Source organism: Paramisgurnus dabryanus, chromosome 6 (assembly GCF_030506205.2).
Source record: "Paramisgurnus dabryanus chromosome 6, PD_genome_1.1, whole genome shotgun sequence".
NCBI classification, from domain to species: Eukaryota; Metazoa; Chordata; class Actinopteri; order Cypriniformes; family Cobitidae; genus Paramisgurnus; species Paramisgurnus dabryanus.
In genome coordinates, this window is record NC_133342.1 from 9,992,953 (window position 1) to 10,016,851 (window position 23,899).

General features: G+C 36.7%; 2 protein-coding genes and 3 non-coding genes across 9 annotated transcripts in view; 4 read left to right on the top strand and 1 right to left on the bottom strand.

The window, feature by feature from the left end:
- The window catches only part of gigyf2 (GRB10 interacting GYF protein 2), a 42,827-nt gene extending 35,198 nt beyond the window's left edge, over nucleotides 1–7,629 (top strand). For all 5 annotated transcript variants that reach the window (XM_065262342.2, XM_065262343.2, XM_065262345.2 and 2 more), the window contains 4 exons: nucleotides 330–481; nucleotides 3,388–3,569; nucleotides 3,645–3,783; nucleotides 7,261–7,629. In XM_065262342.2, the coding sequence (XP_065118414.1) occupies nucleotides 330–481; nucleotides 3,388–3,569; nucleotides 3,645–3,783; nucleotides 7,261–7,328 (541 nt within the window). In that variant the 3' untranslated portion in view covers nucleotides 7,329–7,629. The remainder of the gene's footprint in view (nucleotides 1–329; nucleotides 482–3,387; nucleotides 3,570–3,644; nucleotides 3,784–7,260) is intronic.
- A 2,909-nt stretch (nucleotides 7,630–10,538) lies between these two features.
- On the top strand, nucleotides 10,539–20,004 carry snorc (secondary ossification center associated regulator of chondrocyte maturation). The gene is made up of 3 exons (XM_065262304.1): nucleotides 10,539–10,674; nucleotides 16,198–16,377; nucleotides 19,547–20,004. The coding sequence occupies exons 1-3, from the start codon at nucleotides 10,590–10,592 to the stop codon at nucleotides 19,654–19,656; spliced, it is 375 nt and encodes a 124-aa protein (XP_065118376.1). The 5' UTR covers nucleotides 10,539–10,589; the 3' UTR covers nucleotides 19,657–20,004.
- A 1,600-nt stretch (nucleotides 20,005–21,604) lies between these two features.
- Nucleotides 21,605–21,676, top strand: trnap-agg (transfer RNA proline (anticodon AGG)). The gene has a single exon. It is a non-coding gene; the product is annotated as a tRNA-Pro (tRNA).
- Nucleotides 21,677–22,230: 554 nt separating this feature from the next.
- On the bottom strand, nucleotides 22,231–22,302 carry trnaw-cca (transfer RNA tryptophan (anticodon CCA)). Its single transcript has one exon. It is a non-coding gene; the product is annotated as a tRNA-Trp (tRNA).
- A 95-nt stretch (nucleotides 22,303–22,397) lies between these two features.
- trnai-aau (transfer RNA isoleucine (anticodon AAU)) lies at nucleotides 22,398–22,471 on the top strand. The gene has a single exon. It is a non-coding gene; the product is annotated as a tRNA-Ile (tRNA).
- The last annotated feature ends 1,428 nt before the right edge of the window (nucleotides 22,472–23,899 follow it).

Sequence of the window (23,899 nt, forward strand, 5' to 3'; positions counted from 1 at the left end):
CGACCATTAAACAGACATTCTATATAGGAATTTGTAATGTAAACGGAAACAGGCTTTATTTCAGCCTAAGTGATTGGAAAAACTAGCAACAACAATGCTTATGAACCATAGAAACCAAAATGGTCATATAAGGATTTTGATTTTAATGACGCACCTGCAAATAAAGTAAGAATTTCTTTATCCAACCTGCGTGTTATGAGACGACCTGCACATCAGCAGTCAGCATTAAACTATGCACTGAACTTTTTTGTGTAGTAAGCAAACTTCTTTCTGTGATGTTTCTAGTTTGTGTTTGTAACAATGTCTTCCTCTCCACCCTCATGGTTCAGTAATAGCAGCAGTGGTAAAGCCAGTAAGAAGGTGGTGGAGGAAGAGGAGAAGCTACTGAAACTGTTCCAGGGAGCCAATAAGAATCAGGACGGCTTCATGCAGTGGTGTGAACAGACTTTACACACGCTCAACACTGCCAATAATCTCGATGGTAAGTCAATGACACCAGACAATCTCAAAATGATCGAAAGATATTCGTGTGATTTCCTCTGCAAACCTCTGCCCTTCTTGCCATTGCCTTATCAAGATGTTGTGTTCACTCTTTTTGCAACAAGCGCTAGTAGATATTACGATAGGCAATAACTAAAGGAGTTGTATCGTGGGAAATTAGAGTTTTTCAAAAAAATTCCTGCACTTATGCACCCAATAAAAAATAATGTTAGTTGCATGTTTTAAAGCATGTCTGTCTGCATTTGCTTGTCAGCAATGCATATTTTGATTTTTACTTAAAAAAAAAACCCTGGGGGAAGTTGCCAGCCAGCTCATTTTTTATGAGTTTTGCCAAAGTTTAATGGCCTTGAGAAGAAATTTCTTCTATAAATATTTAAGCATGCAATATATCAAATGAAAGAACAGACCCTCTCCTTTCTCTTTTTTATCACTTCTCAAATATGGGTAGGTTTCTTTAAAAATACCAAATTTTTAGCAAAATTGCATTTTTGTGAAGAACTTTTGATAGAGATCAGTTTTAGAGCGATGATCAAAACATAGAGTTTTTACTGTTTGGCCTGAGTGGATGCTTCCAGGTTTTATAAGTTGGGTAAGAGTGCCACCTGGTGGATAATAGCTGAAATACGGATTGCCGTAAAAACTCGTCATTGGCAGGAAAGCGTTTTCTCTTAATTGACGAGAAAACTCGTCTATAGTGGGTAAAGAGTTAATACCTTGTCTAACATAAGTGGGCCACATGACGAAATCTATTTGAAAAGTAATCATTTGACCTCTTAAAGGGCACCTATTATGCAAAATCCACTTTAACAAGGTGTTTGTGCATAAATGTGTGTTGGCAGTGTGTGAACACAACCACCCTAAAATGAAAAAAATCCACGCAATTCTTTTTTTTACTCTTATTAAGGGCCATTCACATTATAACGATAACTATAACGTTAACTATATTAGCGTCCACATCACCGAATGATAACGATACATTTATGCTAATTGCGCGAGTCACTTCCCTTTAATATTGCATATTTTTTGTAAAAACTTTTGCAATTGTTTACATGTCACTGAATATGTAATTATGCTGTTCTTGTTGCATTTACACAGCGAGTAACCAGCAGATGTCCTCAACACGCTGAGTTTCGCATAACTCTAAATAGTGAAACTTACGGCGCATTCACATTCATTTAATGGGTGATGTCATGCATTGCCGAACTGAATTGTGGATCCGTCGGCGCCGCGTCAGTGCCGTTGCTCGCGGCAGAAGTTGAACATTTCTCAACTTTTCAAGCGGCAACGCGTGCGTCAGCCAATCAGATCGCCTTATGCAAATGACCTAGGCAGAGCCAGCCAATTACGTTTATGGAAGAACGGAGCATTGTGTAGCGGCCACTGTGATTGGCTGTTGGCCACGCTTCAGACAAGCCTTCCGTTAAGCGTTAAAGCTTACGCCCCGTGTGAATGCGCTGTTATAGTTTGTGTAATCTCTTACCTTTTGGCGTAGTTAATGTAGTGGAATAAAAAGCGTTACATGGTCAATTTCACAGCAACTGCATCAGCGCTGGATACCTGGGGTTATTTTTGTTATAGACCTCAGCAATGAGCTCCACTGTCATTTCAAGCGCGCGTGCACTTAATGTTCAAATAGATTTGATTGGTTATCAATGGTTTAACGTTCATCAGGTGGGGAAAATCTCTCAGAAAGTGATCTCAATGACTAGGGCTGTCACAATGATTAAATAATTCTCATCGCGATGACTTCAGATCACTGCAATGATTGCATTTCTCTCTAAAAAACACAAGGGGGAGCTGCAGCACCTGCATAAACGAGACTGCAGAGGTGGGGGCAAGTCACATATGGTCAAGTCCAATCAAGTCTTAAACCATCAAGTCCGAGTCAAGTGACTGGAGACCACAGATCAACTACAAGTGCATTATGCACACGCAGTCCACACAAACACTTGAAAATGTGCACATTTAATACAGACATTATCCTACATGTAATATAGAGCTACGTCACTGTTATAGCCAAATTCCCCAATACATATTTACAGAAGAGAGACTGAAAGCATAATATGCAACCAAGGCCAAATTATGACAAACAGAAAAGATTAACGTTAATTTATTGCGTAATCATTATAGAGTAAAACTGAATAGAAAGAGATGACTTTCTTACCTTATGGTTCTTGTTGTTGTGGTTGTCCTGTCGGATATTCTTGCGTTGGATATTTTGCATCTGGCAAATATTTTTATTATTGGCACGGTCCAGTTCAAAGTCTTTATAGCCAAATGAGACTATTTGTGGAGCTCGACTGACGTTACTGTCTGCCATGTTTGGCGCGGTTTGAATTGTGCAGCGTTAAAGGCACAGATGATGATTAGTGGTGCTGACGTCACAATAATATTTTTATTTTAATGAATTTTATATTAAAAAATTGTGACTTGAGTCAGACTTTAATTGTATCTTTATCATTATAGTTGTGGTGTGAACTCTGCTTTTCTCTTCAATATAAAAAGATTTTTAAAACTATATTTTTTATAGTTATCATTATAATGTGAAGGGCCTTAAGAAATGCCATTTTTATTCTCTTATCAATGTGAGGTCACACTGATAAAGACCCGCCCATAAAAAATCTGTAGGGTGTTCTGGGCACACCTGAGACTTCCATTAGATCTTGACAAATGGGCGTAAAAGGTGCCCTTTAAAGATATAACTTGCTGTAGCTCAGTTTATTAGTGCATAGCGCTAGCAAGTTTAAGGTAATTGGGTCTGATTCTGAAAGAAGTGCATACTGTAAAAATGTGTAGCCTAAATGCATTGTATGTCTCCAGATGCATGAATGTATAAGTAAACTCTGATCTTAAAGCTTCATTGTAATGAATCTCCTCCGATCACAGTCCCGACATTTGCGTCGTTCCTGAAGGAAGTGGATTCTCCGTACGAGGTCCACGACTACGTGCGAGCCTACCTGGGTGACACGCCTCAGGCCAAGGACTTTGCCAAACAGTTTCTGGAGCGCCGTGCCAAACAGAACGCTAACCAGCAAATACCTCAGCAAGGCCAGCAGCAGAAACAGCAGGTGTGTTTTTGTAGACTTGTGCACTGCTGTGTGTGATCATATCAGTGTTGCTGAAGTCGCATGTTTGTCTCTTAGGAGTCTCTTTGGGGAATGACTCAAGCGTTACAGCAGGATCATCATCATCTACAGCAGCAGCAGCAGCGCTTCGAGACCGTCACGTCAGGCAAGAAGAAAAAGAAGCAGAAGATGGTGCGAGCTGATCCAAGCCTTCTAGGTGAGTGGGGTCGCATCAAAGTACAGGAAATATCATACTCTATGGCTATATGTCTAACGCCTCCAGACATCTATTTTAGTCATGAAACCGAGTCTTATCTACCTTACCGGGTGAAGATCACTGTCTTTAAGATCATTACGGTCACAATGCAACATTTCCGACCAAAAACCTCACATCACTTTTTATAAGCGATACTTCAAAACACTTTTTCCAGCTTGCACAAAGGTTGAGAAGTATTTCACAACAATAAACGGGGAAAACCCATAAACGGCAAAAACGATCGGCACAGGTAGTTAACGTAGTAAACACCTTGATCGGCTTTATCGCAATCTTGTTCATATGCGCATGTTTCTGTGTGTGAAAGATAAACGTCACACATGGACGTAAGCACAAAGTAACGAATAAAAGTCTGCACTTGACTCAAGACTTGGCAGAGAAACTGTGAAAAAAGCTCTACAGTATAGATTAAGACAGATTTACCATCAGCTTTTTGAACGACTATATGCACTATAGGTGGTGACGTCACTGCCTGAGAAATCTTCAATTTCCATGCAAATCATTAAAACTGCATTTACATGTAAATGGATGAAAGCTGGCTTCTATCATAAGCAGATTTTTAATCGTTATCTCTGCTTATTCTGTGCATGTGCTAGAGCGGACATATTGAGGGTTACACTTTTGCCCTTTCACAGTAATGTTCCTAAACCAGGAGTTAATATCTATAGTCTGCGGTCATATTCATAACCAGACAATGGTGTCATTTTCAGAGTTAGGTGTGAGCTGCTCGAAAGATTCTTCATGGAGATTATACTGGGGTTTACTTTAAAGCAAAGTTATTTCCGTTCAAAACGTTTTGACTTAAGATTAGATGAGCAGATTTTAACCACTTGAGTCTAAACAGTCTAGGGTGAATCTTATAAAAAGAGTTGCATATCTAAATATAAAGAAGCATGACATGTATTTGTATTAGGATTTCAAAATTCCAGGAATTTTGGAAACTTTCCATGAAAATCACACGGGAACAAATGGGAATTGTGGCACAAGGATGAAGACGAGTCAGATGCTGAGGAAGCTAATGTTTTTATGTAATACAGTTTGTATAGATTAGCCAAAATGTACAAATAATTCCCATTAATTCCATAAGTTTCCGAATTGGAATATTTCTAAACCTTTCTCTTAAAAATTGAGTATAAGCTTTTTGTCCACTTTGCTTGTTTGGATGCCCCGTTTCTATTGGCCGCGTGGGTAATCGTCACAGAGCGCAGCGCAAAAGTTAAACTATTTTGAACTTTGCCCGCGGCGTGAGTGCAAGCTGGGCTCGCGCTTTGCTCGACGCAACACAAAACCGCCCTCGAATTGAAATTAATGGGTTTCATAGCGCACACTGCGTCCCATGTGAAAGCCGCATGATTTGTATGCATTTGTCAGATTACAGTGGATTGCAAGATATACATTTTATTAGGATTTGTGTTTTCCCTCGGAATTGAACCCACAACCTTTTGCACTGTTAATGCAATGCTTTATAAATGCTTTTTTGCATTTGTAATATTGTTGATAGTTTAAGGTGCACGGAATATTGTGTTGTGATAAGACTGTGATCTTTTACGAAGTTATAGCCACAAAAATGACAAATTACAGTGTTTTTTTCTTCTCGATTCATGTGACCGAGTACAATATTTACATTAATTAGTATTACTCTGTGTAATTATGATCAGTCACTTAAATTAATGTAACCTATATAGCGTTGTTTTTATACATAGTGGCATTGTTTGAATCGAGGAGGGCTGGGGTGGTCCCAGACCCCCTATAAAGCACAAAAAATATAAATAAGAGCGATCCCTTGGTTTTTATTCAAATTAAAATAATACATGAATTTAAATTCTCTTGCTGCACTGCCACAAAGCGATACTGCCCATTATTCGTCTAAATTTTGCAATAAACTAATCCAAAAGATTTCTGTCCGAAATAAATGTAAGCTCAAGTGTGCCTCACACTGTTTTCTTGAGGAATTGACAGGGCTTTTAAAAAAAATTATCAAACTATTGTTTCACACTAATTCGAGGGGTAAAAATGTTTAGGGTTTGAGTTAAGGGTAACTTGTTTTTTATTAAGACGTTGATCCAGAACGAACAAAAAATTTTGATCCTGTACAAAACAAAAATGCAATAGCAACTTTCTGCCGTGTCGTACGGTTATCATTCACAGCTTTGAGCAAAATATTATTACAGCATTATGTTTTTCAATAAACCACCATCCCGGGGTTGGGTTTGACGCATTTGTGTGGTTTCTTCTCTCTGTGCTGTCTTGCAGTGTTGCTAGGTTCAGTTTTTTTGTGCTTGCATACCGCTGTGGCGCTTAACCGTTTATGGATATGGCTAAGTTTTTGGTGTTATTAAATTGTGAAGGTGCCGGTCCCAATATTTTGATCTTTGAGGTAAAGCCATTGAATTTATTTTGGTTTATCATTGAATTTTTTCTGTTCGCTTTTTCGTGCAAGATCTGCGGGGTTCCCACGGGTCCTTGAAATCCTTAAAAGTTTGTGAATCTGGGGGAGGAATTCAATTTTATGCAAGAAGTTTTCTGGAAAAAAATTATTATTATTATTATTATATGTAGGATAATATCATAAAAAATTTAGACTTTTTGATCACACGTGCTAAACTGTTTGCTTTAAATGCTTATATCTTCTGTATGCGAATGTTGATTCATACCAGAATGCTTTTTTACATATTTATGTTTGACACATGAAAACGTCTCGGGTTACGTATGTAACTGTTGTTAACTGAGAAGGTAACGAGACGCTGCGTCTCCCTTGCCATACTTCCTGCCTCCCTGTAACGCCGTCTTTGGCAATATTTCAGATAGCGATATACTTCCTGGCTCCCGCGTCACCCTGTCTTTGTCGTTAAGCCTCATCATTGGTTGAATTTGATATACACATTCAGACGCACTTACCCCTGGAGGCGTCCCCCAGTGTCACCGCAGTGACGCAGCGCCAGTTCCCCTCGAAAGGGAACTGTAACAATGTATCTTAAAAGGTAACACGATGTAACCTTGCTCTCACTTGAAATGTGTCCCCACATTTAGTCCTTGAATTCGAGGGTATTGGACCTGGAAAGTCTTTGAAAGGTTCTTGAATTTGAAGTTAACTAAGGTGTGGGAACCCTGGATCTGGCAACACGTTCGTGCATCTGTAATTTTCTGCATAGCGCATACAGAAGACTTTTTCCCTTTCTATGCATTTATTTTTTCAGAAGATAGACCTGTCATGTCCATGATGATGCACATTTAAATACTTCATCAACAAATAGTTCAGTTTGGTTATGTACACCCTATGCCGTTTTTGTAAATGCATTTTGCCAAAGTGAATTTTGTATTAGAAATGAAAATTGTAAAAAAAAAAAAACTTAATGACCTGATTTTTTTTAGGATGTTTTTGAACTTAATCCCCTAATGGATTTTTAAATGTCTTGACAGGTTTTTCTGTTAACGCCTCGTCTGAGAGACTCAACATGGGTGAGATCGAGACGGTGGAAGACTTTTGAGACCTGCCGATCGATCGTCAAGCTCCTCGTTGCTGACAATTTCCCTTCTGAACATCTGCATTAAACCACCTTCAAACTTTTCCTCTTAAATGTTAACTTGATTTTGTTTTTGAGTCAAATCTGGGCAGCAAGTTTTTCCTCCTGATCTGGAAGAAAGTCCAGTTGCAATAACAGCGCTGCCCCACGGCCACGAAGAGCACCAAAAACAACCCGCAACAGCCCAAATCCATGACGCCAGAGGCTTGTTTCTGTAAAAGAGGAGACCTTTATCTCAACTGTGTCCCAAACATCATCGTCTCACTAATTATATTTCATTCATTGTGAATAAAAGGAGTGCAGAGGACAAAAATATTATCCCCATTACAACTTTCTTTACTTTTATTTATTGACCCCCACTCCATTTGTTTAATACATTTCTTGTTTTCTCTTCCGTTTTGATGACGGACGTTGATAACAACGTTAGGACTCAAGGACATGTAATAATCAGTGTCCTGTTTTAAGGGCATGTTGGAAAGATCCAGTTATTCGTTTCTTGTAAAATATTAGGCTGTTTAAAGAATAAACTTTGGATTCTGCATCTGTATTATAATATATGGAAATGAAACAGTCGAGTCATACGTTTTTTTTATTGCAGTATGAGAAATAAAGCAAACAGTCACATGTGTGGGCTGTTTTAACACAGTTTTGATCTTAATACGTGCATCTATAAAAAATGAAATGAATTTGTACCTTGTATGAAGGTCAAATCGATGTCAGTTTGACTGGTAAATAACTTGTAGTTGTGTTTCACTGACAGAAACACTAAAAACTTTATACTGACACCTATTGGAGTGCAAACAACATCACATCAAGTTTTCACACTGTCTGTTTGCAGGCACGTTGATCATCTCATCTGCAACCAAAGGTGTCTGATAATAGAGGTTAGATTTTCATAAACTTTTGGCAATGTCTTCTGATGGTAGAAGAACAGAAAACAATGACAATGTTTGACAATGTTTCTAGGTCACCGATAGGAGTTAAAGTGAGAAACATTGCTTTGTGCACATTTTAAAGTCGCCATGAAACTAGGCTATTGATTGTATAATTTTTCCCGTGGTGACGTATATCCAAGTGAAACCGGCTTCTGAAATGAAATAAGGCAGGGCTGGATTTGAATTTGTCCATCGAGATCTGATTGGATTGTTTGAATTTGGGTCGTGTTACTAAATGCTGATCGCGTAAGTGGTTCCATTTAATTTATTTAAGCTATATTTAAACAAAAAAATTGAAAAATAAAATAAACTTTTTTGTTTAAATGTAGCTTAAATAAATTGATTGCAACTACTTACCTTAAAAAAATGTGAGTAAGTTGAATGAAATCATATTTTTCAGTGTAGCGGCACCGCATGAAGTCGGACAAGCCTAGTGTTTTGAGGAGGGAGGGGAGATTTTCCAATTTTTTTTATTTTTTTTTAGATTATGAGGGCACATTAATTAAAAATAAAATAATAATGAAGCTCACAGATAAGTCATTTTTTTAAAAACACACAATATTCCAAAACAAATTACAGATTTCAATTTTGTTTTCATGGCGACTTTAATAAGCAGTTTAATTTCGTTTTACAAATATATAAAGATTTTGATCCAAGATTAAACGTAACCTGGTTTGGTTGTGTCCAGGATTGGAAGTGACAGAAATGCACTCAAGTTTTGAAGGGGGCCTAATTTTAGATGACGACTTTTGTCGTGATTGGTTTTTAAATGGCACAGCCCTTTTTGAGTGGGGTGGGATAAAAAGGTGATGTACACCTTCAAATGAATGTAAAACTGGCATTTTTTTCTAATCTTGGTCTTGTTTTAATGAAGACTCGTTAAAGTTTTTCACAGAAGTGTCTGGAGGTGAAAATATAATAAAAAGTTATAGCAGTTTACATTTATTGTAATAAATAAATAAAATAATGCAATAAAGTATATATTTTATACATAAAATCACTAAAAATAATGTTTGTCTTATACTTTTAGTGGTTTTACCAACAACGGCCACTAGGTGTCAACGGTTTGCTGCATACTCTTGTTACAAATTAATAAATTACTGTCACTGCATTATTATTACTGGTAAAAGATAAAATATGAAAAAAACATTCTTAGAGCTTTACAATGATATATAGTTTTTTTTCAAGATAGATTAAATTTTACATGCTAAATATTGAAGTAAACTTGGAAGTCCCTTTTTACAAATAACTATAACATTATAATTTTTTATGTTTCCTCCTAAGCATGTTTTCTTGAGTATTTAAGACACACAACCGTTAAACATTAAATTTGTCCTCAGGTTAATTTGTTGAGTGTGAAAATGTGGATTTTTAGCTAATGGATATTTTAAAAATGAGGAAAATTCTAAAATTAACTGGGTACATGAGTCACACAGCACCACTGTGAAGTGTTATGTGACAAGTGTGATCATGTGACAATGCGTTATACAATCAGAGGTGCAATAAAATAACTTGAATGGGGAGTCATTTTTAAATGCAAATAAGTGAAATAGTTCGTTCCCCCTCTAAATTCATTCCCCGGACTCTGTCCCACTGTGTTCTCCCCATTTCCAGCCTTTATGAATCGGACCATACTAGGGCTCTGACATGTAATGAATTATATCATTAGATAGGCCTACATAATTGCAAATGTACAAATTTATTCCAGAAAATTTGTCTTTGTCTGAAACTTGTGGAAAAGTTTTGGAAAAGGCTTCTGAGGTATAAAATGATTAATATATACACTTCCACCTTCCCAAATTCAATAGAAAGGCGTGGTGGGGTGTTAAAATGTAATGATGACAGAATATAAACAATGCATTACCAAAAAAACGTTATATCTGGTTTAATATTTTGTCCATATGATAATAGATTGTAAATAATTCCTCCGATTACCTTTGTGTAATACTCATGTTTATAAATCAAACAGATGCATCACATAATGTATTGAAAACAACCTCTGAATTTCCCCCCTTCACTTGCTTACTTTAGTAGATTACATATATAAACAACCACAAATTAGAGAGAAAAAGCTGGGCGTCTCGGTTTTTGCACATCTGAGAGGGTCTGAAGAAAGTGGGTAGTTACCAGAAGAGTTGACAAAAGTCTACACTGTCCATCCAGAGACCGTCCCTCCCTCCCTCCCACCCAAACTCAACTCCAACTCTCTCTACCTCACTTTCCCAGACTGTCTGTTAGTTCATCAAGGTGCCAGTCGAGGATCAGAAGCGTCTGACCGAACACAAGAACCATGAGCATCAGCTGCGTTCACTTTGCTTCATCTCGGCTCGTCCTCTTCACTGCTCTGGCCATCTGCATGGCTTTAGTGCAGACAGGTAACAAACTTTCCTCCCCTGGACATCTCACATTGGTTATCAGCTGAGGTTTTGTTGTTAGGTTATCTGATATAGGAGTTGCCTTTTATTAATGCAATATATGTTGTTTTCTTAGTTGTCATCTAGGACAGTATTTGACGAGGTTAAACAAATTTCTTCTGTCTAAATGTAGCAAATTTTTTACACATCATTTTCACCTTGTAGACCTTCCCGGTTTGTTATGAGAAGCTTTTAGTGGTGTGAATAGATGTTACTGAGTTTAAATGAATAAAAAAAATATTTTAATTTTTATTGTGTTGATACAGATATTCTCATATTTCAGATGATTTCAAACATTCTGAATGAATCGGTCTTTTGATGCCAAGCGTGAGAAGCATCATGCTGACTAAAATGACTCAGATATTCTCCATTTCACATCCAGGTGTTGAGCCTCAGTTTGTTAGACAGTTTGAGGGAAAACAAGAAAACTGTCCTACACCAAAGATATGCACATACATAATTGGTGATTAATAAAAACTTATTTAAAGAAGTCAATAAGTAACTTTATTGTCATTTTGCTAGAATATAACGATGAATTGAGGCAGGATAATAGTGCTAAATAAGACAACACAAGAAAGAGACAATGAGACTGAAGTGTGCATTATTAAATTGTAATAAATAGACTCAATAAAAACATTAATATTGTTATACAAAAACTATACAAGATTTAGACAGTGCATATGACAAACACTAAAGACATTTTTATTAGCTTACTGCATGAATGGCACTTACTGTAAGTAAAGATTGAGTTTAGGAAAACTTAGCATGAGCTGGGATTTTCCAGCTAGTAAATATGATGTAACTGCTTTTCTTTTTCCATTCAAGGGCCAAGATTACTTCATATCATTTGTGCTTATGTCTTTAGTAAAGAATCACCAAATTATAATGCATTGAATTATCTTGACCTTTATTTAACAAATACTGTAAATCATTATCACAATATTATTACCAAAAGGTGTGAATCAAGGACTAGCTATCTCACCAAACAATTTTGTGTTTCAAACACATCTATTGGTCAAAACAAGCCAATATTTGAGCTATCGGTGAAAATTAAATAGACGTCTAACCATAGCCCAAAATTAAATTAAACAAATACACTGCAAAAAAAAATGATTTTCAAGAAAAACTTTTCTTAGTATTCTTGTATTCTTGTCTTGTTTTCAGTAAAAATATCTAAAAATTCTTAAATTAAGATGCTTTTTCTTGATGAGCAAAATGACCCAAGAAAATAAGTCTAGATTTTAGACCAAAAAGATCAAATTTAAGTGATTTTGTGCATAAAACAAGCAAATAAATCTGCCAATGGGGTAAGCAAATTTTTCTAGAATTTAGTGTTTAAGAAAAATGTTCAAGATTTTTTTTTTGCTTACCCCATTGGCAGATTTATTTGCTTGTTTTATGCACAAAATCACTTAAATTTGATATTTTTGGTCTAAAATCTAGACTTATTTTCTTGGGTCATTTTGCTCATCAAGAAAAAGCATCTTAATTTAAGAATCTTTAGATATTTGTACTGAAAACAAGACAAAAATACTAAGAAAAGTTTTTCTTGAAAATCATTTTTTGCAGTGTACACTTTCCTACTTAGTATTTTTGTCTTGTTTTTTTTTTGTACAAATATATAAAATTTCCTTAATCAAGATGTATTGTCTTGATGAGCAAAATTACCTTACAAAAATAAATCTTGTTTTTAGACAAAAAAAAAATTTAAATTTAAGAGAATTTGTGCCTAAAACAAGCTAAATATATCTGCCAATAGGGTAAGAACATGTTCTTTTTTTTCTTTTTTTAAGCAAGAATTCGCTTAAATTTATTTTTGTCTAAAAACTATACATATTTGCTTATTTCAAAAAATGCATCTTGATTTAGAAAATGTTTGATATTTGTACTGATAAGACAAAAATACTAAGTAAGAAAGTCATTTTTTTGCCATGTAAAACACCTTATAATCATTAACTTTAAAAAACTGCAGCATTTTAAGTCAGCTATATTTTTGTAGCTACAACCTACTATTTAAAGTTTTGACTTGTAATATGTTGACATAACTTATAAAATCTAGTTAAAATTGTTTAACCTAATTTGTTAAGTTAAAGTAACATGTATGTTTATTTCACATCATTTTTACAGTGATGTTGACTTTGCTTACATGATGAAATATCATCTTGCAAGTTAATTTGTTAAAAACATCATGTAACCAAATTCAAGTTTATTTTGGCTGTAAATGCATTAATCAGAGCCAGACTTTATTGGGTCTACAGATAACCCACAGGGAAATGGCGGCTATTTTTATAGATTTCATAATCAAGACTTCACAAATACGCATCCTGGTTGTGTTAACTGATCCTCACCTATAACATGAGCATAAATAGGCCGTCTTGTTTCATAAATAGATGTTTTTTTTGTCTGTCTGTAGACTGTAGAGATGCGCACTTGCACCTTAGCTGGCGGGTGTGAGGTGAGATGAGGACATGGCAACGCCCTGGCACGTGTAGACCCACAGTGGGAGAGGATTGTGTCATTCACACAAATCTGTCCTCATGTCGTCATCTCACTGTTGTGTGTGAATACAAGAAATATAGCCTTAATACCACACTCACACATAGTGTTGTTTTCAGCTCGCTATCGCCGAAGTTTCAGCCGTGCTTAATAAATATTTAAGCAGGCCATGAAGTGACAAACACCAGCTTTGAAAAAATCTGCATTTTTTAAATCAGGCTGCCGTGAAGAGCGTGCTTTTCCACCGTCTGCTTTCATAAACAAACTTGTTTAACTTTCAGTATACTGGCTGTGTTTAGTCGGTTGGTTCCTCGGCCGCTAGTCGTGCGCTGTTGACCACACAAGCGCCCTTTTGTACCCTCGAGAGAAGGGCTCATTGATGTATCGCTGGCCTCGTGCCCCGGTCTGCTGTACCTACAGCCTACTTTAAGCCTGAAAAGTGTTGGAGTAAATATGTCTTTATCAAAATATGTGTGCACTGGCCTTCCAAAATGGCTTACTTCAAATATTAACCTTTTATTTTAAGATTTAATGTGCCTTTTTAATGTGAAGAAACTATTTAGATACAAAGCAAATTGCTGTGTGTGTCCAGTGCGTGTACAGTAAATACACAGTTTTGTCAACTAGAAGCCTCTGTTTTTACAAACATGGAATGGACAAACTGGTGCTTTGTTATTTGTATCTGCCCGTCTGGCCTGTCCTGACCAATGTTGTTCGAGCGGGGTCACTGTAGATCTTATGACACCCATGTCAAAACATCCAAGTTTGTCTCTTTATTTTGGGGTCAGAACCTCTGTCCATATGGTGACCTCTGGTAAAGGTGGGTAAGCTGTAACATAGTAAACTGGGTTTAGACTCCATGAGTGTGGTGTAGGTGAGAAAAGTCACATGGCTGTTTCATGCCCGTGGGAGCTGTGGAATGTCAATCACAGACGTGAGGAGGGAACAACACCTGTAGTGAGAAGCAAATGCTAATTCTCTATAAAGACGACCATTGAATGGCATAGAGATCAACATTTGGTGCTTTTTAGATCTCTCCATTCCCTTTAGCTAATGCTGGAAAATGTTATAGACAGACAGACAGACAGACAGACAGACAGACAGACAGACAGACAAACAGACATGAACGCAGGCAGAGAGGCAGATAGACAAAGAGAAAAGCAGACCGTTAGGTAGGTAGACAAGCAGACAGACAGACAGACACAGACAGGCAGGTAGGTTGACAGAGAGACAGACAGACAGACAAAGAGACAGGCAGGTAGGTAGACAGCCAGACTGACTGGCAGAGAGACATAAAGACAGACAGGCATGCAGGGCGAGAGACAGACAGACAGGTAGAGAGCCAGACAGGTAGACAGACAGACAGGTAAAGAGACAGACAGGTAGTTAGACAGACAGACAAAGAGATAGACAGCCAGACAGACTGGCAGAGAGACAGACAGACAGACAGACAGACAGACACAGACAGACAGGCATGCAGAAAGACAGACAGACAGACTGGTAGAGAGACAGACAGGCAGGTAGTTAGACAGACAGAGAGACAAAGAGACAGGCAGGTAGGTAGGTAGACAGACTGGCAGAAAGACAGACAGACAGACAGACAGACAGGTAGGTAGATAGACAGCCAGACAGACTGGCAGAGAGACAGACAGACAGACAGACAGACAGACAGACAGACAGGCACAGACAGACAGACATGCAGAGAGACAGACAGACAGACTGGTAGAGAGACAGACAGGCAGGTAGTTAGACAGACAGAGAGACAAAGAGACAGGCAGGTAGGTAGGTAGACAGACTGGCAGAAAGACAGACAGACAGACAGACACAGACAGACAGGCAGGCAGGTAGGTAGGTAGGTAGACAGACAGACAGACAGGTAGAGAGACAGACAGACAGGTAGATAGGTAGACAGACAGACAGGTAGAGAGACAGACAGGTAGACAGACAGACAGACAGTAGACAGACAGACAGACAGACAGACAAAGAGACAGACAGACAGGCAGGCAGGCAGGCAGATAGAGAGAGAAAGAGACAGACAGACAAATAGACAGACAGGCAGAGAGACAGACATACAGACAGACAGACACGTAGTTATACAGACACACAGACACACAGACAGACAGACAGACAGACAAAGAGACAGGCATGTAGGTAGGTAGACAGACTGGCAGAGAGACATAAAGACAGACAGACAGGTAGAGAGCCAGACAGACAGACAAAGATACAGGCAGGTAGGTAGATAGACAGCCAGACAGACTGGCAGAGAGACAGACAGACAGGCAGGCAGGGAGAGAGAGAGACAGACAGATAGACAAACAGGCAGAGAGACAGACAGACAGATATGAATTCTCTTTGAAATAGTTAGATTTTTAAGCACACTTTATGAATAAACAAAATGAATGTTTCTTTGCCTCCCATAAGTTCAGCAAATAACTAAAGATGAAAACTCAGCTTCATCACTTTATAAAAATGCTGGGTCATAAAGGGAGAACCCCAGCTCATTGGGTTATAATTTAACCTATGCTGGGTTGTTTTAACCCATTGTAGAGTCAAATATGAACATTTTCTGAGTTCATTCAACTCAAAGGCCATGTTTGTCCCATTTTGACCCAACGTCGGGTTGAAAATAAACCAGCAGTTTTTATAGTGATCTTTCTGGCAAAAGATTTTGCTATGGTATCAACTGGAACCTTTAAAATGTGTTTTTATCTGTTACGTTTTTTATCTGTTTATTCAAATGCTAGGTTGTTTTTAACCCATGTCTGAGGAAATATTGACCGTTGGGTGAAAAATTGCCCAACCCTGGATTGAAACAAACGCAGCAGTTAGTTTTTTTAACACACTGGTGTGTTCTGTCCAATGTTTACACAGCCAAGGGTTAAAAACAACCCAGCGCTTTTAGTTAAGTTTAGGTTATATCTTTAGTTTATATGTAGTATATCTAAACTATAGCATTTCAAACTTTGCCTCTGATTTTATTTCCATCAGAAACAGTGGCGGATTTGTCCCCGGCTCTGCACAATGATAACCAGGACACGGTGTCTGGTGAAGGAAACTATGATATAACTACAAAAGATCCCGTCCACCACCTGACAGAAAATCCCATCTGGAAAATCACCTCGGATTATGTGGACTCTACACACTCAATAACAGTGGAGGAGGAAGAAGGTACATTTATCAGCGTGCCCACATACTGTGAACAATAGATCTACTGATATAGTGCAGACAATTCTTTTAAAAATACTAACTTAAGAAATGCTTGTTCACTTATCTCAGTTAATTGACGCAGTTGTAGTTTTGAAAGTAGTTGTGTTTTCAGACAGAGGTTGCCTAGCTTTTCATTTTGCTACCCACTTAGATACACTGTAAAAAGTGAAAGTTGGATTAACTTAAAAGTGCATTGTGTAACTTTTAGAAGGATCTCTTGACAGAAATGCATAATACACATAGTTCATTATGTAAGGTCTTTAAATACCACTGTGTTGTTTTTATTACCACCTTTAAAAAATTACTTCAATTGGAATATTCTACTTTTATAAAAAAGAAATCCCGATACTTTTTGTTGATGTCTTTCTTTGTTCAGTCGAGAACAAATTAAGTATTTTGAGGAAAACATTCCAAAGATTTTTCTGAATTTTATAGAGTTTGGTGGACCTCAACAGTTTACAGTTTCAATGTAGCTTCAAAGGCCTCTAAACGATCTCAACCGAGACATAAGGGTCTTATCTAGCAGAATTCTTTTCATTTTCACCAAGAAAAATACCACAACTTCTTGTCTTGTACTAGCCATGTGACGCACCAATGATGTATGCGAAACTACCGCTCCAGTGGTTACAAGTGTGGAGAAAGAGGAGCGTTCAGATGTTGTTGTATGAGGAATGATATTAAATTAATTCATGTCTTTGTGTCAGTTTATTGTTTAAAATGGTCCGCAAGTGTGCGTTTCATATATGTAACTCCTGATCTTTCGGTGTGCTTATGCAAGGTCAAGCTGGTACGTCACACGACAAGTTCAACATGAAAAGTTGTGGTTTAAATGTGCATATTTTTTTCTTGTCAAAAATGATGATCGTTTCACTAAATAAGACCCTTATGCCTTGTTTGGTATCATTTAGAGCCCTTTTAAACTGCATTGAAACTGTAAACTGTTGGGGTCTATTAATGACATAAGGGTTAGGAAATTATCGGGATTCTATTTTTAGGAAATTTAAATATTCCTTTACAGTTTCTCATTAAGTAAAAAAATTATATTAAAAAGCTTACATTTGAGAAGTTATATACATATATTTTTTAAATGTTACCAAGTATTTTTTTTAATAGATCCAACTTTCACTTTTTACAGTGTAGGTATAATCTATACTGGGACCCACCAACATATTTTTAAATGTAAATTTAAAAAAAACGCACATTTTTTACACAAGTTTTTATTTTCTTTGTCATTTAATAAATTAAATGTAAGTTTAATTGCAGTATCAAAATAACTTGTAGTATATCATCATAATCATTGTAATCAAGTGACTTAATCAAGCCAACCTACCTTATGCCATTGTACGACCCACAAGTGGGTCCCGATCCACAGTTTTAAGGGAAGACATCACATTTTAACCTCTTTACTGTACTGTACTATAAAAAAATAAAGGTTTTTAAAGGAATAAAGGAACCACTCAGTCAAAAGTACTTTAAAAACCATGGGCTCTATTTTAACGATCTGAAACGCAAGTGCGAAGCGCAACGCGCAAGTGAGTTTGTGGGCGGATCTTGGGCGCTGTTGCTATTTTCCCGGCGTGAGAAATAACTCTTGCGCCGGGCGCAAATCAATAAGGGGTTGGTTTGAAGTAGGTTCATTATTCATAGGTGTGGTTTGGGCGTAACGTCAAATAAACCAATCAGAACGCTAGCCAACATTCCCTTTAAACGCAAGGGCGCAAGTTCCATGGCGGGTTGCTATTATTATGACGGATTTACCAGGCGCACGCCAGGAGCGGTTCACAGCCGAGGAGACCGACGTCCTTGTACGGGGGAATCCCACGCTTGCCAGCATAAATCGGGCACGCCGTGTAACGGGAGGTGGATCTGCCTCAGGACTTGACGCCAGCAGAGGACATCGCTGCGTCCACCTTCACCGCTGAAAGGGTTTGGGGGCTTTGAAATCGGACCCAAGAAACGCAAGCAAGGTCCAACCCCAAAGTACTCTTACAAATCAAGTTCATATACATTAAGGTTTCTTATGAAAACATTTTAACTATTATTTACATAAAATAAACGTAATACAGCCACACAACAAAGTTATGAAAATATTTTAATCGTTATTTGCATGAGAATAAATAAAAACTATCACCACAATGCTCACCACTATGATTTCCCTTATCTCGTGTATTAATATTTTTAAGTGTAACAATTTATGATTTGCAAAAATAACTGTTGCATCTGTGTAGATTAGATAAGCAAAGTGTATGCGCGTTGTGCACGCTATACATTATGGTCAAGCATGCGCCCTTAAAATAGCATAATGAACCACGCGCAACGCGCCACTGACTTTAGACTAGTTTTTTTTGGTTAGTAGCGCAATTGTTTTTTGAAACTGCAAAATAGCATAAGAGATGGTTTGCGCTGCAACACGCCTCCTTTTTGCGCTGAACCGCCCAGGGAGCGCAAGTTCATTTCCTAGTTTGCTGACGTGCATCTGTGGAGGGAAAAACCCCGCTGTGCGCCGGCGCAAAATACGAATGATACATGCGTCACTGACAAAGTCAATTGCGCTGGGTGCAAGATAGGGCCCCATGTCTTTTATATCTACAAATAACCTTGGGTGAAACAGAAAGGTTCCCCAGATGTTAAAGGTTCTTTATTGGAATTACTGTTAAAATTTCTGAAGAAATGACAACCGGCAGCTTTATCTTTACAGAAAAAAACTATATATAAATAACAGCCTCATGCAAAACATTCTGGGAAACAAAATCTAAGGGGAAAGGCTGTTATTTTAGTTTTATTTTGTAAAGATAAAGACTTGGTAATGATTAATGTTTATTTAACTTTGAACAAACTGTTGGCAGTAAATAACATCAATTTAAATCTACAGTAAGTTACTGTAACAGCTGCATAACTACAGCAAATATGGTTCTTCTTGCACCTTGAATGCAATGTAAGTCATTTTGGATAAAAGTGTTTGCCAATTCCAAAAAATGTAATAATAAAATATAAGAAATAAAAGTATCTTGTCTTGTCTTGTCTTGTCTTGTCTTGTCTTGTCTTGTCTTGTCTTGTCTTGTCTTGTCTTGTCTTGTCTTGTCTTGTATTTGGCATCTGTATTGTTAATGTGACTTTTTTCTGTCTGCAGGTGTGCTGGGGCCAGGTGCCATCACGGCTATAGTCATTGCTGTGTTCCTCGGAGCTTCTGTTCTTCTCGCTCTCATCGTTATCACACTTAGAAAGTTCACCGCCTCATAGGAAGGGACGACATCTTTTTCTCCCAATCCCATCTCTTTCCCATCTCATTTACTTGCCTTTATTTCTTCTGCATGCCCCAAGCTATGTTTTCATTGTGTGTCTCACTGACGGCAGGTCCCTCATGAAATTGCTTGCAGCTGCTCTTTGCTGAGACCTGGTTTCATTATTCAAGACATGGAATAAGAAAACCAGACTAAGGTTATTAGGATTAAGTGATCTCGTGAGAAATTATCAATTGGGTTTAAGATCGCTGTTTGAAGATTATTAAAGATTCTTTAAAGTGATATATTAACAGATATTTTCATTTATTTCACTTACCATCCTTGTAGTTTTTTGGTTATTTTTCACTTTGTTTTAAAAAAAAATCAGTCTAGAGATGATTTGTGTAAAATAATTATGTCATTTTAGGGAGTGTGCGTGTGTGTATATGTGTGCGTGCGTGTGTGTGTGTGTGTGAGTAGCGTATTTTAACTGAGATTTTATATAAACTGATGAAGTTGTGTGTCTGTATGAGTTTAAGTCACACTGAGCAGATTAAATGACCATGTTGAAACCTCCCCTGAGAGTACCATCTTATTACATAATCTTTATTTTGTAATGTGATAAAACTGAACATTATTAACCCATTATTTGCTGTCTATTTATACTGTGAGTTTGAAAGAAATATTAACATTTATTCTGATCTAAAATACAAACACAAAATGCATATTCTTGTAATGTACTTAACACAAGGTAACATACAAATATAACAAAGTACATCAATAAATAAATGAATAACCAACAAAAACACCTCTTAACACTTTATCAGATAGTAGGGCCTACAGAACAGCATTTTTTTGAGCATTTTACATGATATAAAGATTACTGATATAAATAATGAATTAAAATATTATTAACAAGTCAGTTTTAAACGTTTGCCCTCACGTTCTTTAAAAACCTTTAATGTACACATTTAACTTCACAGCTTTAAAATATTTTGTTGTTTACATGGAAGAACTTGTAACTTACAAAAAAGTAAAGTTTTCTTTTAGGGTTTAAAATTAGGATACATAATATTTGTCCACACAGCTAGATAAAGTTAGCTTAAATATTACTGATTTAAAATTTTCAAGTCAAACACTATTTTGTCTTTAGCAAGCTAGCACAAATCATAGTTGGCAAATTTAAAGGGGTCATACCATGAAAGTCTGACATATAATTGGGTTCTCAGTGCTTTTATCAACCTAGAAAATAGGGCTGTGATGATGATTAATCGTGCAAATGCGCATTTTCTTAATGAATGAATTTGAATGAATTACGGTGAAATGCCGCCACATCCAAAAGCTAGAGGGCGCTCTCGTGTAGAAACACCATTTGTCCCACAGAAAAAGTAGCATTACAAACGCTATTCCAGGAAATGTCTAAAGGAATATTTATATCGCTGTTCTTCAGATTGCTTCAGGTATTTTCATGATAATAAAGAATATTTTGAATGATTGTGTTTGACGAGTGTTGCTTTTTTAAAATTCACATTATAATACCTCAAACTCATAGTGATTTTAGATTGATAAGGACTTCCTACTGACCAAAACACCGTAGTACACACACAAGCAGTGCATGAAACACAGAATAACATTACGTAGCTAACGTTACACTTGACATGGGCGCTAACGCTAAAACAAACAGACATTGCGCTTTTTAAGTTAAACAAACTGATTTGATAATTTTAGTGTTTTGACAATTTTTGTTATTTAAAATGTTAGATTTTGCTTTAATTTCATTATGTCAAGGCAAGTGTTGGTGACACGAAAGAATGTGAGATCGAAACAAATATTATATGTGAAAGTGTAAAAATAAACGAAACTGTCTACCACTTATTATAAATCGTTGATATTATCTAAATATAAAGTATTTAATTCCCTAGTAAATTGCAGACTACTTAGTGTGCGATTTTGACATTGTATCTATCGGCTCGTTGGTCTAGGGGTATGATTCTCGCTTAGGGTGCGAGAGGTCCCGGGTTCAAATCCCGGACGAGCCCTCCTTTTCTGTGTTTCAATATTAAATCATTGATTCTTTGTCAGATAATAAAAAAAACACTAACAACCGTAAGCACAAATTTAATTTAAAGTTGATAATCCTTAACTAAATTTACTGACGCCAATAACCTCATCGTCAGCATACAGCGCCCCTCTGTGGTGGGTTACACAAATCCAAAATAGTCAATATTGACAAATAAGTTAACCAATATTTCATTAATCTAAAGGGGTTTATTTTATTTGCATACACTGATGTACAAATTGCACACTTGTTAAATGTGAGGAAAGTTGTGTCTGAAGGCACAATGTTGATCGCTCATTAAAACACTATTATATAAACAAATAATAAACACGTCCACATTATATGATGATTATATGAAAAGATACATTTTCCCTAAGATATTCTCCTTATTTCTTTGTGATTTAAAATGATCCTGTAAACATTATTTTTGTAATCATTTGCGTCGTTTTATTCATCACTTTTAATATAAGCACTTTATCAAAGAAATAAGTAAATAAATAAATAAATAGATGTAAATACAAAAGCAAAACGAATTGACCCCGACGTGATTTGAACACGCAACCTTCTGATCTGGAGTCAGACGCGCTACCGTTGCGCCACGAGGTCAGTCGCTGAGTTCCGTGCACATTATGCATATCTCTTCATACAAATAAAACATGTATTGTAACGTTTGTAACCATGTAAAAAAGCTTTTACGTCATGGCCGGTTAGCTCAGTTGGTTAGAGCGTGGTGCTAATAACGCCAAGGTCGCGGGTTCGATCCCCGTACTGGCCATTCACCTTTTTTGTTGTTTTCGTTGTTCATTTACTTTTGTCTTGTAATATGAAAAAACTGTAATTAATGTTTGAGCATAAATTCAAGCCATATTATCAGTGTAAGTCCATTTAAACCTGTAATAGACAGCCTGAACTGCATTTTTTGTTAAAAGTCAGCTGCATAGTTACTATGATAAAAGGGCTCTTTATTAAGCAACTTATTAAAAAGTGGATTTCAGTTTGTCACATAAACTAGCAAGTTTAAAAACACTGAGTCTGAAATTCCATAATTCCATAGTTTTTCGTTTTTAATCAATACTTACGATGATTTTGAAAACAGTATTTGCATTTTTGGAGAGCAGCACGCGGTCCGCCTCTCCTGCTAATCTATTTTCTGACCGATAGAGGGCGACATAGTAACATTTTTTGAACACCCCACTAGTTTATTATCAATGCTAATACTACAGCGCTCTTCGATTGCCGCCAAAAGGGCGGAGTTTAGGCTGCGTGACGTCAACCGCAGGAGGGATCTCATTTACATTTAGGCCTACATTACAATGAGAGTGTGTGCTTCTGTGATGTTTATGTGTCTCTCTTTTAAATTAAAGCACGCAGCAGGGGTAAGGTAAGTTCAGCATCATTAAATCAAGTTTCAGTGGAGGTAGTTAACAGAAAGGATGAATCTGTACTTCTACCCGAAATGTATGAGGGCACAGCTTGAGTTTCTCTTAGTATTCTGTATGCTGGCCTGTCTTGTGTTTTAGAAAGACAGGCAGACTCCACAGGGGAGACTAAACCAGAATCCACAAAAACATCTTCACGTTTGTGTCCCACGTGTTGCTCTTTTATTGTACCAATACTTCACAAACCTGTCTCCTAATCCCTGTGTGAAAACAATGTTTATTCTCCTCACACACAATTGCACATATTAAATGTCAGGTTCAAAGGCTATCAAGTTTGTTTATTAAACAGTTTGAGCTGTTAAATGGCTTTAGGCAGAATTCATGTTAAACTGAATTCCTATCTTTACACTGGATTATGGTTGCCGTGGATGTATTATTTATATTTGATCTTTTTCCTGTTTACTATTATTTATTTTTCCTTAATTCTATACAGATTTTTCTTGTTTCTACTAAACTTGTTTGTTCTAAAATGTATGCAAATGTTTGCATCAGTGCATAATTTTAAAAAGCTCTAAAGAAATATATATTAATTGAGTATTTAGATAAAAGGTTCTCTAACTAATGTTTAATCATGAATTGTTTGTATTTGATCACTTTTTTTAGTAACAACTTAATTCTTCACTTTTATTAAGCTTTCTATGTGCATCAATAAATATAAATCGGCATAAAACACTTGGATCTTTTGCGCACTTAAAATTGTAAGTCTAAACTTGATTAAAGCCAATCAGGAATTCCTTGTCTCCTTATTAATACTGACCTTGGAT

Coding starts and splice junctions, on each gene's coding strand:
- snorc (XM_065262304.1), top strand. CDS start 10,590: ATGAGCATCAGCTGCGTTCACTTTGCTTCATCTCGGCTCGTCCTCTTC. Junction 10,675..16,197: donor CATGGCTTTAGTGCAGACAG/GTAACAAACTTT, acceptor TATTTCCATCAG/AAACAGTGGCGGATTTGTCC. Junction 16,378..19,546: donor AACAGTGGAGGAGGAAGAAG/GTACATTTATCA, acceptor TTCTGTCTGCAG/GTGTGCTGGGGCCAGGTGCC.